The sequence below is a fragment of the Saccopteryx leptura genome, chromosome 2 (assembly GCF_036850995.1).
Source record: "Saccopteryx leptura isolate mSacLep1 chromosome 2, mSacLep1_pri_phased_curated, whole genome shotgun sequence".
NCBI lineage: Eukaryota > Metazoa > Chordata > Mammalia > Chiroptera > Emballonuridae > Saccopteryx > Saccopteryx leptura.
This window is the reverse complement of record NC_089504.1, coordinates 186073991-186087543: the sequence shown is the minus strand read 5'-3', so window position 1 is coordinate 186087543 and position 13553 is coordinate 186073991. Positions and strand designations below refer to the sequence as shown.

Below are 13553 nucleotides of genomic sequence, written 5' to 3'. Positions count from 1 at the left end.
GAAATGCATCATAATAAACAAGTAGGGTTTATTCCATCTATGTAAGGATTGCTCAAGATCAGAAATTCTATGCACACGAGTCAAAATGGAAGAAAAAAGCCATAGCATAAAATCAGATGGTGAAATGACATTTGATAAAATTCAGCAGCCACTTATTTTTTTAAAAATCACAAAGTAAACCTGTCTGGTGGTGGCACAGTAGATAGAGGATTAACCTGGCATGTTGAGGTTCCAGGTTAGAAACCCTCGGGTTGCTGGCTTGAGTGCGGGCTCATCTGGCTTGAGTGTGAGGTTACTGATTTGAGCATGGGATCAATAACATGATCCCAAGGTTGCTGGCTTGAGCAAGGGGTCACTGGCTCAGCTTGAGCCCCCACCCCATTAAGGCATATATAAGAAGCAATCAATGAACAACTCAAGTGACACAACTAAAAGTTGATGCTTCTCATCTCCTTCTTCTCTCTCTCTCTCACTAAAAAAAAAAAATCACAAAGTAAAATAGGGACTAGAAAAAAAAAAACTACTTGCGTATATTAAGTGTTGTTACCAAAAACTAGCCACTAACATTAGTTTAGAGATATTAAAACCACTGCAATTATAGTGACCTCGGTTTTTTGTTTTGTTTTGTTTTGTTTTGCAAGAGACAGACTGACAGACAGGAAGAGAGAAAGGGAGAAAGATGAGAAGCATTAACTCGTAATTGTGACACCTTAGTTGTTCATTGATTGTTTTATCATATGTGCCTTGCCTGGAAACCCCAGCCAAGCTAGTCACCCCTTGTACAAGCCAGCAACCTTGGGCTTCAAACCAGTGACCATGGGGTCACGCCTACGATTCCATAATCAAGCCAGCAGCCTCACACTCAAGCTGGTGATCCTGTGCTCAAGCCGGCAACCTCAGGGTTTCTAACCTGGGTCCTCAGCGTCCCAGGCCCATGCCCTATCCACTGCACCACCGCCTGGTCAGGCACAAAGGTTAGTATTTTTTAAAATGTCAATTCTCTTTAAAATGTATATATATATTCTCTTAATATAAATATATATATTTAATAGAATTCCAATTAAAATCCTCACAGATTTTTTAAAATTAGATAAAATTACCATAATTTTATACAGAAGACTAAGTGTCAAATAATAGCAGAGTATGGCCTGACCAGTGGTGGTGCAGTGGATAAAGTGTCAACCTGGAACTCTGAGGTCACCAGTTTGAAACCCTGGGCTTGCCTGGTCAAGGCACGAATGGGAGTTGATGCTTCCTGCTCCCCCCCCTCTCTCTCCCTCTCTCTTTCTCCTCTCTAAAATGAATAAATAAAATCTTTTAAAAAAATAGCAAGTATGAAAAAGAGTGGAGAAAACTTTGTCTTATTAAATATTAGAACATATTATGATCAAGTCAATATATTATTGGACTAGAAACAGAAACAGTGATCACTGGGAGAGAATAAAAACTACAGAAATAAGTGCAGTATTTATTATATGACAAACGTGGCATTTCAATTCAGCAGAAAAAGAATGGATTATTTAATAATTTGGTGCTAGGACAACTGTTTAACATTTTGAAAGAAACATAATAGGATTCCTATTTTCTACTATATACAAAAATAAATTCCTAAAGATTACACATGTACATATAAAACAATGAAATAAATCTAGAGACCATGTAGATAATATAGGGACTAGGGAGGTCTTTTGAATTAAGACAAGAAATTTCAAAGATACAAGTGAAAAAGCAGACTTTTTTTTTCTTAAGTGAGAAGAAGGGAGATAGACAGACTGGCATGTGCCCCAACCACGATCCACCCGTCTGGGTCTGATGCTTGAATCGACCAAGCTGTCCTTAGTACCCAGGGCTGCTTGCTGCTGGGACCAATAGAGCCACTGGCTACAAGAAAGGGAAGAGGAGAAGGGGGAGAGAGGGGGGAGAGAAGTGGACAGTCACTTCTGTGTGCCCTGACCTGGGATGTCCATATAGGCTGACACTCTATCCATTGAGCCAACCAGCCAGGGCCCCAATGTATTTAACTACATACAATTTTTAAACTTTCTTATGGCAAACGCAAGTGATCCCAGCATGTGGTCCTTGCATTAATAGCAGTAGCTGCAGCAGCACCTGGGAACTTGTTAGAAATACAAATTCTTGCCTCCCAGCCCATCCTTAGTGAATCAGAAAATCCTGGTGTGCTGCCAGTAACCTAGGTTTAATAAGCTCTTCAAGTGATCCCGATGCACAGCTAAAGTTCAAGACCACAAGGCAATGGACACAAATTCAAAAATGGAAAAAGACATCTGTATCAAAGATAACATTCAGAGAATCAATACTTACAATATACCAATAGTTTTTATGAGTTGTTGGGAAAGGAACAAATAACCAAACAGAAAAAGGGGCAAATAACCAAACAGAAAACACATGAAGAGCAATCAGAGAACAGCAAATCAAAACAAGACAGAACATTTTAAAATGCTTAAACTAAGCTGCAGTCAGGGAAGTTCAAATTAAAGGCATAATGCACTTTATACCGATCAAGATAGAAAAAATTTAGAAAGAGCAACGTGGCCTACAGCTGGAGGGAAACAAGCACAGCCCTACGGTGCTCGAGGAAACAGGACTCACAGCTTCTGTGACAAGCAATCTGGGAACACTTATAAAACTGAAAGTTCATGCCTGACCAGGCAGTGGCGCAGTGGATAGAGTGTCGGACTGGGATGCGGAGGACCCAGGTTCGAGACCCCGAGGTTGCCAGCTTGAGCGCGGGCTCATCTGGTTTGAGCAAAAGTTTACCAGCTTGGACCCAAGGTCGCTGGCTCCAGCAGGGGGTTACTCGGTCTGCTGAAGGCCCGCGGTCAAGGCACATAAGAGAAAGCAATCAATGAACAACTAAGGTGTCGCAATGCGCAATGAAAAACTAATGACTGATGCTTCTCATCTCTCCGTTCCTGTCTGTCTGTCCCTGTCTATCCCTCTCTCTGACTCTCTCTCTCTGTCTCTGTAAAAAAACAACAACAACAACAAAACCCCGAAAGTTCACAAATTTAAATTAGTAATACTACTCCTCGGACTCCAGTTCCCAGAAAAGAAACTACTCATATATGTAAGGACAGAGGCACAAGGGTCTTTACCGCACAAAGAAATTTATTAAGCATTATTTGTAGCAGGAAAACATTGAAATCCAAGTGAACAACCTTCACTGGGGCATACATGAAAAATTCTGGTGTATCTTCAGCGTGCAATACACTGCTCATAAAAATTAGGGGATAAAGAAAAAGAAGCATTTGATTTTTTTTTTTGCGGAGACAGAGAGAGTCAGAGAGTGGGACAGTTAGGAAGGGAGAGAGATGAGAAACATCAATTCTTCGTTGCGGCTCCCTAGTTGTTCATTGATTGCTTTCTCATATGTGTCTGCCTTGACCGTGGGGCTACAGCAGAGCGAGTGACCCCTTGCTCGAGCCAGTAACCTTGGGCTCAAGCTGGTGAGCCTTGCTCAAACCAGATGAACCCACGCTCAAGCTGGTGACCTTGGGGTCTCGAACCTGAGTCCTCCACATCCCAGTCCAATGCTCTATCCACTGCGCCACCGCCTGTTCAGGCTGATTTTTTTTTTATTTTTTATTAAACAACAATATCAGAAAAGCAAACAAGTCAAAGAAAGTTGTTTGGTTATGCAAATGAGATGCAAAATCAACTTTTATTTCATTGGTGAAAATGCACTATACAAAAGGCTGAAAGTACTGGAGTATCTGCACATTCCCTGATCCCCTAATTTCTGTGAGCAGTATATAAAGCAATTATTATTATTTTTCTTCTTTTCCAAAGGAAAACAGGGGAGATAGAGAGACAGATTCTCGCATGTGCTTGACTGGGGTCCACCCGGCAACTGCTGTCTGGGGCCAATGCTCTGCCTATCTGGTGCCATGTACACAACTGAGCTATTTTTAGCACCTGAGGCAGAGGCTCCACAAGCCATTCTCAGTGTTCAGGGCCAATGTACTTGAATCAATTGAGCCATGGCTGCAAGAGGGGAAGAGAGAGAGAGAAGGGGGAGAGGGGTGATGGGAGAAGCAGATGGTTGCTTCTCCTGTGTGCCCTCACTGGGAATCAAACCTGGGACATCCATATGCCCAGCCAAAACTCTACCACAAGCAAACCATCCAGGGCCTAATGCAACTATTAAAAAAAGAAAATATTAGAACAGAGATTTAAACATTAGCTGCATCACCCAGAGGGCTTTTGAGAACTACTCAGATTGCTGGGATTTACCACCAGTTTCTAAAACAGTAGAGCTGGGGTGGAGTCCAAGAATTTGTGTTTTAAAAAATTCCCAGATGATGCTGATACTGCTGTCCCAGGGACTACATTAAAAAAAATTATTTTTTCACTTAATGATTTGAGAGAGAGAGGAAGGGGGAGAGAGAGAAACACAGATTTGTTGCTCCATCCTTCCAGGCATTCACTGGTTGACTCTTGTATGTGCCCTGATCGAGGATTGAACCTGCAACCTTGGTGTATGGGGACAAAGCTACCCAGCCAAGACCCAGGGACTAAACTTTGAGAATCACTGGTTTAAGATACTGTTAAGTGATAAAAGTAAAGTATGAAAATATATTTAATATGGTCAATTTTCTTGTAAAATAAGCATTGACTTCCAAAAACTGTATGTATATGTATATATGCACATGAAGAAAATATGGGAAATGTAGAAAATTAACATGAATTTACTTGTGGGGTAGTGGACAGAGAGTAAGAGGATGCTCCTACTACAATCTATATATATATATATATATGTAATTTAATCATGTGTTCTGCTTTCACATAAAGTTATTTTTGTGCAATTTGTATAAAAGAAAGAAAAGTAGAAAAAAGAAAACCCAAGTAGTTTCCAGGCTTATGTTCCTTTATCTAAAACCCAATGATAGGGAAAACCACCACTCCCTTTTTGGGCATGAATTACCTGAAACGAAGACACGGGAGAGGGAAGATATGGGGAGAGCACAGACTGAGCAAGCATCCTGTTGGCGGCGATGTTATAAGGAGCTGGATAAAACCTATAATAGGAAGGAACCTCATTGGTAAGGGGTCACAGGAAATCAGAAAGTAAGAACCCCCACTGATAGACACAGCCACCTTCCACTAAGTGCTATTTATTATTATTATTATTATTTTTTTTGTATTTTTCTGAAGCTGGAAACGGGGAGAGACAGTCAGACAGACTCCTGCATGCACCTGACCGGGATCCACCCGGCACGCCCACCAGGGGCGACGCTCTGCCCACCAGGGGGCGATGCTCTGCCCCTCCAGGGGGGGGGGTCGCTCTGCCGTGACCAGAGCCACTCTAGCGCCTGGGGCAGAGGCCAAGGAGCCATCCCCAGCGCCCGGGCCATCTTTGCTCCAATGGAGCCTTGGCTGCAGGAGGGGAAGAGAGAGACAGAGAGGAAGGAGGGGGAGGGGGGTGGAGAAGCAAATGGGCGCTTCTCCTATGTGCCCTGGCCGGGAATCGAACCCGGGTCCCCCACACTCCAGGCCGACGCTCTACCGCTGAGCCAACCAGCCAGGGCCCCACTAAGTGCTATTTAAAAATCAAGATGAAACATCTAAGTGCCTGGATACAGGCTGTTGTAAATTTTCAGTTGGCCTAATTATATAAAACACTCTTACCCATTCTGAAGAGCTGCAGTGGGGTCATAGGTCAAGGTCATACCACCCTATAAAGAGAACACAGCATTCATATTGTAAGGCCTTGGACAAGACAGGAGCAAGCTCAGAATGTCAGGGGTGGGGATATAGTTGGTTCAACTGATGAAGTGAAGTCTGGACAAGCTGTTCTACAGTTTTTCTGGGTGTGCAGGCTGCAAAATCCCACTCAGACCCTCTCTGAAGAGCACGTTAAGTAGCCAGCTTCTCCAAGTTACAAGCTGTAGCTCTCAAGCTTGCCACCTAAGCTGACAGAAATCAGGGTGGTAATTTCCATTCTGTTTTAATAGGCGTAGTATTCCTGTCTTCTCAGAGGTCCTCTTACCATATCTCCATTCCCGGGCCAGGCCCGTCCATTTTGCACAAATTTTCCTTGGTTCTGTCGTTTCTTTGGACCACCATCAGCAAATTTACAAATCAATGGATCAGATGGGGCTACCAAGAGAGAAAGCAGACAGGTAGCTGAGTCCCACTTCACTTAGCCCACGCACACTCGTGCAAAACTCCTCCGGAATCTTCACTGCAAATAACAACCTGTGGCCCTCAGAGCCTGATTCCCAGATGCCTCACCTGGTACTCCAGGGGGTGTCTTAATATATTTTCCATTAAAGTGGGTGATGATGGCTTCACATTTCTCTGTGGACTCCATCCTAAGGAGCACAAGAGGGGTTAGGCTCTAGCTTCTCCAGGATCTGTACTCTCCCTACATTAAAAAAAAAATGCCCTAAGTTCCCAGCCCCACAAATGTTCTAAAAGTTGTGACTCGAAACAGAGTTTCCTCCACATGAATTCAAGACATCCCGAAGAGGCAACCCCAGCTCTGATGAAGGTTCCCTCAACTGGTTGATGTAGGATACTGAACAGGATAATAGAGGTCTTTATTCCAAAAGCACTTATATTCCAAAGAAGATACTGATGAATGGGCCGAGCATTGTCTGGTTCAGAATACAATAAATAAAGGCTGATATTCCTTTCTTCTTCTTCTTTTCCTTCATTTTAGTTTCCCATTGATTTGAGAGAAAGGAAGAGAGAGAAGCATCTTTGCTTCTCTTTGTTCTCTTTTTTCACTCATTGTTCCACTTAGTTGTTCCATTTTTAGTTGTGCATTCATTGATTGCTTCTCATACATGCCCTGACCAGGGATCGAACCCACAATCTCGGTGCTCTAGGACAATGCTCTATCCCCTGAGAAATCCAGCCAGGGCCTGTTATCATTACTTTTTATTACAAAATTCCTAATGGAAATTGTTCCCTCACTTTGATAAAACTACACAAGCTAAGAATTTGTCAATATTAATTTTTTTGCTTTGGTTATGTATTAAGGTCTAATTAACTACTGATAACATCATTAAGATTTCATGAGTCTGTAGGAGGAAACAGTAATAAGACAGGGTGTATAGTCCCTAGTGACAGAAAAAAAAATGTTGGGAACTATGAAGTTAAAGTAGTATATTGGTAAGGAAAGAGGACTGAATAAGGAACCAGAACACCGAGACTCCAGCTCCTGTTCACCTCCCAAAGCTCTGTGAGTTAGGACATGCACAGAAACTTTTTGGACCCATTCCTCATTTTCACTTCAGAGAGATTATCCATCTACCCTACTACACAGGATTGTTCAGCTCAAATAAGATAATTTATATAAATGTATTCTAAGTACAGTATCTTGCCTGCTTTCCATGTCTGAAGTAAGTCTCAGTGTATTTATTCTCTGTGCCAGTAACCACTAAAAATATAAACCATTCCTATGAGGGTGGTTACTATAAAAGGCCTCAAACGGGAGTTTTTATTTTTTGTTTATTTATTTATTTTACAGAGACAGAGAGAGAGTCAGAGAGAGGGATAGATAGGGACAGACAGACAGGAACGGAGAGATGAGAAGCACCAATCATTAGTTTTTTCGTTGTGACACCTTAGTTGTTCATTGATTGCTTTCTCATATGTGCCTTGACCACGGGCCTTCAGCAGACTGAGTAACCCCTTGCTCGAGCCAGCGACCTTGGGTCCCAAGCTGGTGAGCTTTGCTCAAACCAGATGAGTCCACGCTCAAGCTGGTGACCTCGAGGTCTCAAACCTGGGTCCTTCCGCATCCCAGTCCAATGCTCTATCCACTGCGCCACTGCAGGCTCAAATGGGAGTTTTTAGAGAAAACCATGTTAAATATCCTAGAGCAGAAGTCTTTTTTTTTTTTTTTTTTTTTTTACAGGGACAGAGAGAGAGTCAGACAGACAGGAACAGAGAGAGATGAGAAGCATCAATCATCAGTTTTTCGTTGCGACACCTTAGTTGTTCATTGATTGCTTTCTCATATGTGCCTTGACCACGGGCCTTCAGCAGACCAAGTAACCCCTTGCTCAAGCCAACGATCTTGGGTCCAAGCTGGTGAGCTTTTTACTCAAGCCAGATGAGTCTGTGCTCAAGCTGGCGACCTCGGGGTCTCGAACCTGGGTCTTACGCATCCCAGTCCGACGCTCTATCCACTGCGCCACCGCTTGGTCAGGCTAGAGCACAAGTCTTTAGTGGGGTTTCTCTTATTCCTTAGTTTTTCCAAAAGGGTGAGCAGGCATAATAAAGAGGTTCAAAAGACTTGCTTTCAGAACCTCAACTTCAGCCCTGGCTGGCTGGCTCATATGGCATATGGCTCTCAGCATATGGACTTCCTGGGTTCGATTCCCAGTCAGGGCACACAGGAAAAGTGACCATCTGCTTTTCTCCCCCTTCCTCTCCCTCTTCTCTCTCTCTTCCCCTCCCAGAGCCATGGCTTGATTGGTTCAAGAAGCCCTGGACACTGAGGATGGATCCATGGCCTTGGCCTCTGGTGCTAAAATAGCTCAGTTGCTGAGCAATGGAGCTGTGGCCCAGCTGGGCAGAGCATTGGTAGGGGATTGCTGCATGGATTCTGGTTGGGGCAGATGCGGGAGTCTATCTCTCTGCCTCCCTGCCTCTCACTTAACTTAAAAAAAAAGGTTTTTGTAAATTAGATGCTCCCTCCCAACAGAAGCTGGAGGACTCAGCAAGTTGTCAATTAACACATAAAAAAAATCAATTTTGATGATAGATTACCCTGGTTCTTAGCAAATGATTTAAAAGGAACTAAAAGAATTACTATTTTAACAAATAGGAATTCCCCTTTACTTATTTATTTATGTGAACAAAGTTTTTCAACCTTGTCTTGTAACAGCAATAAATAATATAAACTGATGGGTACATGACCTAATTTAAAAAAATTAAGCAGCCTGACCAGGTGGTGGCGCAGTGGATAGAGCATCGGACTGGGATGCGGAGGACCCAGGTTCGAGACTCCGAGGTCGCCAGCTTGAGCGCGGGCTCATCTGGTTTGAGCAAAGCTCACCAGCTTGGACCCAAGGTCGCTGGCTTGAGCAAGGGGTTAATCGGTCTGCTGAAGGCCCACGGTCAAGGCACATATATGAGAAAGCAATCAATGAACAACTAAGGTGTCACAACGAAAAACTGATGATTGATACTTCCATCTCTCTCCGTTCCTGTGTATCCCTCTCTCTGATTCTCTCTCTCTCTGTCTCTGAAAAAACAAAAAAAAACAACTAAACAAAATAAAAGTTATTCACGTCATAGGAGATGCATTTCTAATAAAATTTACTTTCTACAAAATAATTTTGTATCAACATTTAAATGAACCTATGTTGTTTGGGGCAACTGTAAACTAAACATAAAAAGAATTATCTTTTCTTTTTAATTGATTTTTAGATAGAGAGAGAAAGGGAGAGAGAGAGAGAGAGAGAGAGAGAGAGAGAGAGAGAGAGAAACATCCATTTGTTGTTCCATTCATTGATGCTGCATTGGTTGACTCTTGTATGTGTCCTGACTGGGGATCAAACCTGAAACCAGAGCACGCTGAGATGATATTCTCTAAACAACTGAGCTACCTGGCCCCAGATAATTTTCTTACGGGTTAATACACATATAGCCGCAGGACCACTGGAAAAATTTTAATGTACATACTGTTTTTTTGAGAGAGAGGCAGGGAAAGACAGGAACATTGAGCTGCTTCTATATGTGCTCTCACTGGAGAATTGAACCAGCAACCTCCACGCCCTGGGATGACACTCAACCGAGCTATCCAGCAAGGGGTCAATTGGTTTTTTTTTTAAGAGACAGAGAGAGAAAGGGAGAGAGAAGGGAGGGGAAGCATTCATTTGTTGTTTCACTCAGTTGTGCATTCATGGCTTCCCGTATGTGCATTATTTGCTTCCCATGTATGCTCTGACCAAGGATCAAACCCACAACCTTCGATTTTTGAGACAATACTCTTAACCGACTGAGCTAACCAGCCAGAGTCTCATACATATTTTTATTGCAGAGAAGTATGACAGAATGATCCCTAAAAAGACTTTCAACTATAAAAATATTTTACATTGCTTGACCAGGAGGTGGCGAAGTGGATAGAGCATCAGACTAGGATGCAGAGGACTCAGTTGCAGGTTTGAAACCCCAAGGTCACTGGTTTGAGCATGGGCTCACCAGCTTGAGCCCAAAGTCGCTGGCTTGAGCAAGGGGTCACCCTGTCTGCTGTAGCCCCACAGTCAAGGCACATATGAGAAAGCAATCAATGAACAACTAGTCTTGCAACGAAAAACTGATGATTGATGCTTCTCATCTCTCTCCGTTCCTGTCTGTCTGTCCCTATCTGTCCCTCTTTCTCTCTGTCATAAAAATATATATATATTATATATATATTACACTAGCATACAATACAAATGAAATAAAAATACTAGATCAAGAAGAAAAATAGGAACACTATAAGAAAGATGTAAGAATTATAACTATTAAAAAAAATTTCTGCCTGACCAGGCGATGGCGTAGTGGATAGAGTGTTGGACTGGGATGCAGAGGACCCAGGTTCGAGACCCCAATGTTGCCGCTTGAGGGCCGGCTCACCAGCCCAAGTCACTGGCTTGAGTGTGGGATTATAGATATGACCCCATGGCCACTGGCTTGAGCCCAAAGGTCACTAGCTTGAAGTCCAACGTTGCTGGCTTGAGCAAGAGGTCACTCACTCTGCTGTAGCCTCCCTGTCCACCCCATCAAGGCACATACCAGAAAGTAATCAATGAACAACTAAGGAGCTGCAACAAAAAATTGATGCTTCTCATCTCTCCCCCTTCATGTCTGTTTGTCCCTGTCTGTCCCTCTCTCTGACTCTCTGTCTCTGTCAAAAATAAAATAAAATAAAATAAAATGTCCTATGTGTTTTCAGAATAAATGATTTCGTGTATCAAGTTACTATGACCTCATTTGGATACACTGAAAAATGATATGACAGTTTGATTTAATGTTTATAATTTGGTGGAAATCATACTTAGCAAGAACCAAAATATATGAAGAAAAATTATAGTTATTAATGTAGATACATGCAAGAACTTTCATAGTTTTTGAGTCTTCAAAGCTACAGTTCCCAAACGGGGCTCTGAGACACTTGGGTCATTGTGTGTACTTGCAGAAGCACAGCAAAGAATGTTTTAACTTTCTAAAGAAAATACAGCAACACCTGTGTGGAAAACTAACTCTAAATAGTCCACCATTTCAACAACAGATTACCCTACAACTCTCTCTTTTAATATTGCATTTTGGCAAAGCTGGTTTTTTGTTGTTTTTTTTTTACAGGGACAGAGAGAGTCAGAGAGGGGATAGATAGGGACAGACAGACAGGAACAGAGAGAGATGAGAAGCATCAATCATCAGTTTTTCGTTGCGCATTGTGACACCTTAGTTGTTCATTGATTGCTTTCTCATATGTGCCTTGATTGCGGGCCTTCAGCAGACTGAATAACCCCTTGCTCGAGCCAGCGACCTTCGGTCCAAGCTGGTGAGCTTTTTGCTCAAAGCACGAGTCCACGCTCAAGCTGGCTACCTTGGGGTCTCGAACCTGGGTCCTCCGCATCCCAGTCTGACGCTCTATCCACTGCGCCACCGCCTGGTCAGGCAAAGCTGGTTTTTTAACGGTTGCAGTGATAAAAACAAGGACCATAAGAAAACCAATGTGTGACAGGAAATGAGGATCTAAGTGTCCAATCTGATTTCAAGGTTTGTGAAGCTGTGCAGTCTCCAACAGGTACACATCCCATTAGTAAGCATAGTTATTTATGGATGAAATAAAAGTATTTCCTCTCTCAATGTATTTCTCAAAAAAGCTACAAAATTAAAATATGAACACCTTTTGAGTTGTTTAGACCATTTAATTACTCAATAAATTGAACTGTTAAGTTTTTTGTTGTTGTTTGTTTTCTGGGTGGGGTTGTTTTTGTTTTTGTTTTTGGTCTTGGGAAAAAAAATAAGAAGACAACTACAGTGCATGATCTGAAACAGGTTGGGAACCTCGGCTTTTAGAGTGTAGGAGCAAAGACGTTTGATGACCACAAGCCTGCGAACTCTTTTAGTTCTACTGGGGATTGCCAACAGGTGCTACTACCAAGACAGAGTTGGCTAGAGAAGCCCTAGTTCTCTTTCCCAAGGTTTGAAACACTCCAGAGTAAGGAAGTGTTTTTGGACCAGACAGATATTATAAAATAGCCTGCCCTGTGGTGGAGCAGTGGATAAAGCATCCACCTGGAATGCTGAGGTTGCCAGTTCAAAACCCCAAGCTTGCCCAATCAAGGCACATACAAGAAGCAGCTACTATGAGTTGATGCTTCCTGCTCCTCCCCCTCCCCCATCTTTCTCTCTCCTCTTTCTAAAATTAATAAATAAAACCTTTAAAAAGAAAAAGATAAAACAAAAAGTCCAGTAGTATTAAACTTTAAAAAAACAAGAGTCACCCCAATAAATTCAATAAAAAGGAAACAAACAACAGATTCTCCTTTCAAACAAAATCTTAAATAAAAGAACCATTCCTTAAATGGGACAGCGTGAGCTGATGCCCTACAACAATGACACCTGAGCTAAAGAGGGCACCCTAGAGAGCTCGGAAGTTGTAGGGAACATCTACATCAACCTCCAGAGTCAACCAGGACTCATAAATGTCAGAGACCAGGGGGCTACAGCAGAGCAAGTGACCCCTTGCTCAAGCCATAAAGGCTATACTTTCAGCCTTTTGTATAGTGCATTTTCACCAATGAAATAAAAATTGGTTTTGCATCTCATTTGCATAACCAAACAACTTTCTTTGACTTGTTGTTTGCTTTTCTGATATCACATGGGCAGTTAGTGGCAGAGGTGGTTCTAGAATCTAAGTCTCTCAAAGAACCTAAAAAGATAAACCAAATCTTCCACTTCCTCCTAACTGATCTTTTTTTTTTTTTTTTTTGCCAGAGAGAGAGAGACAGACAGACAAGAAGGGAGAGATGAGAAGCATCAATTCATGATTGTAGCACCTTAGTTGTTCACTGATTGCTTTCTGATATGTGCCTGACCCAGGGGCTTCAGCTAAGCCAGTGACCCATCACTGAAGCCAGTGACCTTGGGCTTCAAGCCAGTGACCTTTGGGATCAAGCCAGCGATCATGGGGTCATGTCTATGATCCCATGCTCAAGATGGCAACCCCACACTCAAGCTGATGACCTCAGGGTTTCAAACCTGGGTCCTCAGCATCCCAGGCCGATGCTCTATCCACTGCGCCACTGCCTGGTCAGGCTCCTCCTAACTGATCTTAATGCCAGAAGGATTAGGGCTCTGCTGCTATCACCCACTCCTGTGACAACTTGAACAAATCACTTCATATTGGGAACTTTGTTTTCCTTATCTATAAAATAAGTTAATTAATATTTCCCAGAGTTGTAGTAATGATTAAATGAGATAATACGATGAGAAACTACTCAATAACTACACTGCTTACAAAAATTAGGTGATCAGGGAACATGCAGATACTCCAGTACTTTTAGCCTTTTGTATAGTGC

At 42.5% G+C, this 13553-nt stretch overlaps 1 protein-coding gene across 10 annotated transcripts in view; it reads right to left on the bottom strand.

Annotated features, from left to right (window-relative positions):
• The window catches only part of RBMS2 (RNA binding motif single stranded interacting protein 2), a 90289-nt gene that overhangs the window by 12825 nt on the left and 63911 nt on the right, over positions 1 to 13553 (bottom strand). For all 10 annotated transcript variants that reach the window (XM_066369830.1, XM_066369826.1, XM_066369825.1 and 7 more), the window contains 4 exons: positions 6256 to 6335; positions 6011 to 6120; positions 5650 to 5696; positions 4946 to 5039 (listed from right to left, as the gene is read on the bottom strand). In XM_066369830.1, coding sequence (XP_066225927.1) covers positions 4946 to 5039; positions 5650 to 5696; positions 6011 to 6120; positions 6256 to 6335 — 331 coding nt within the window. The remainder of the gene's footprint in view (positions 1 to 4945; positions 5040 to 5649; positions 5697 to 6010; positions 6121 to 6255; positions 6336 to 13553) is intronic.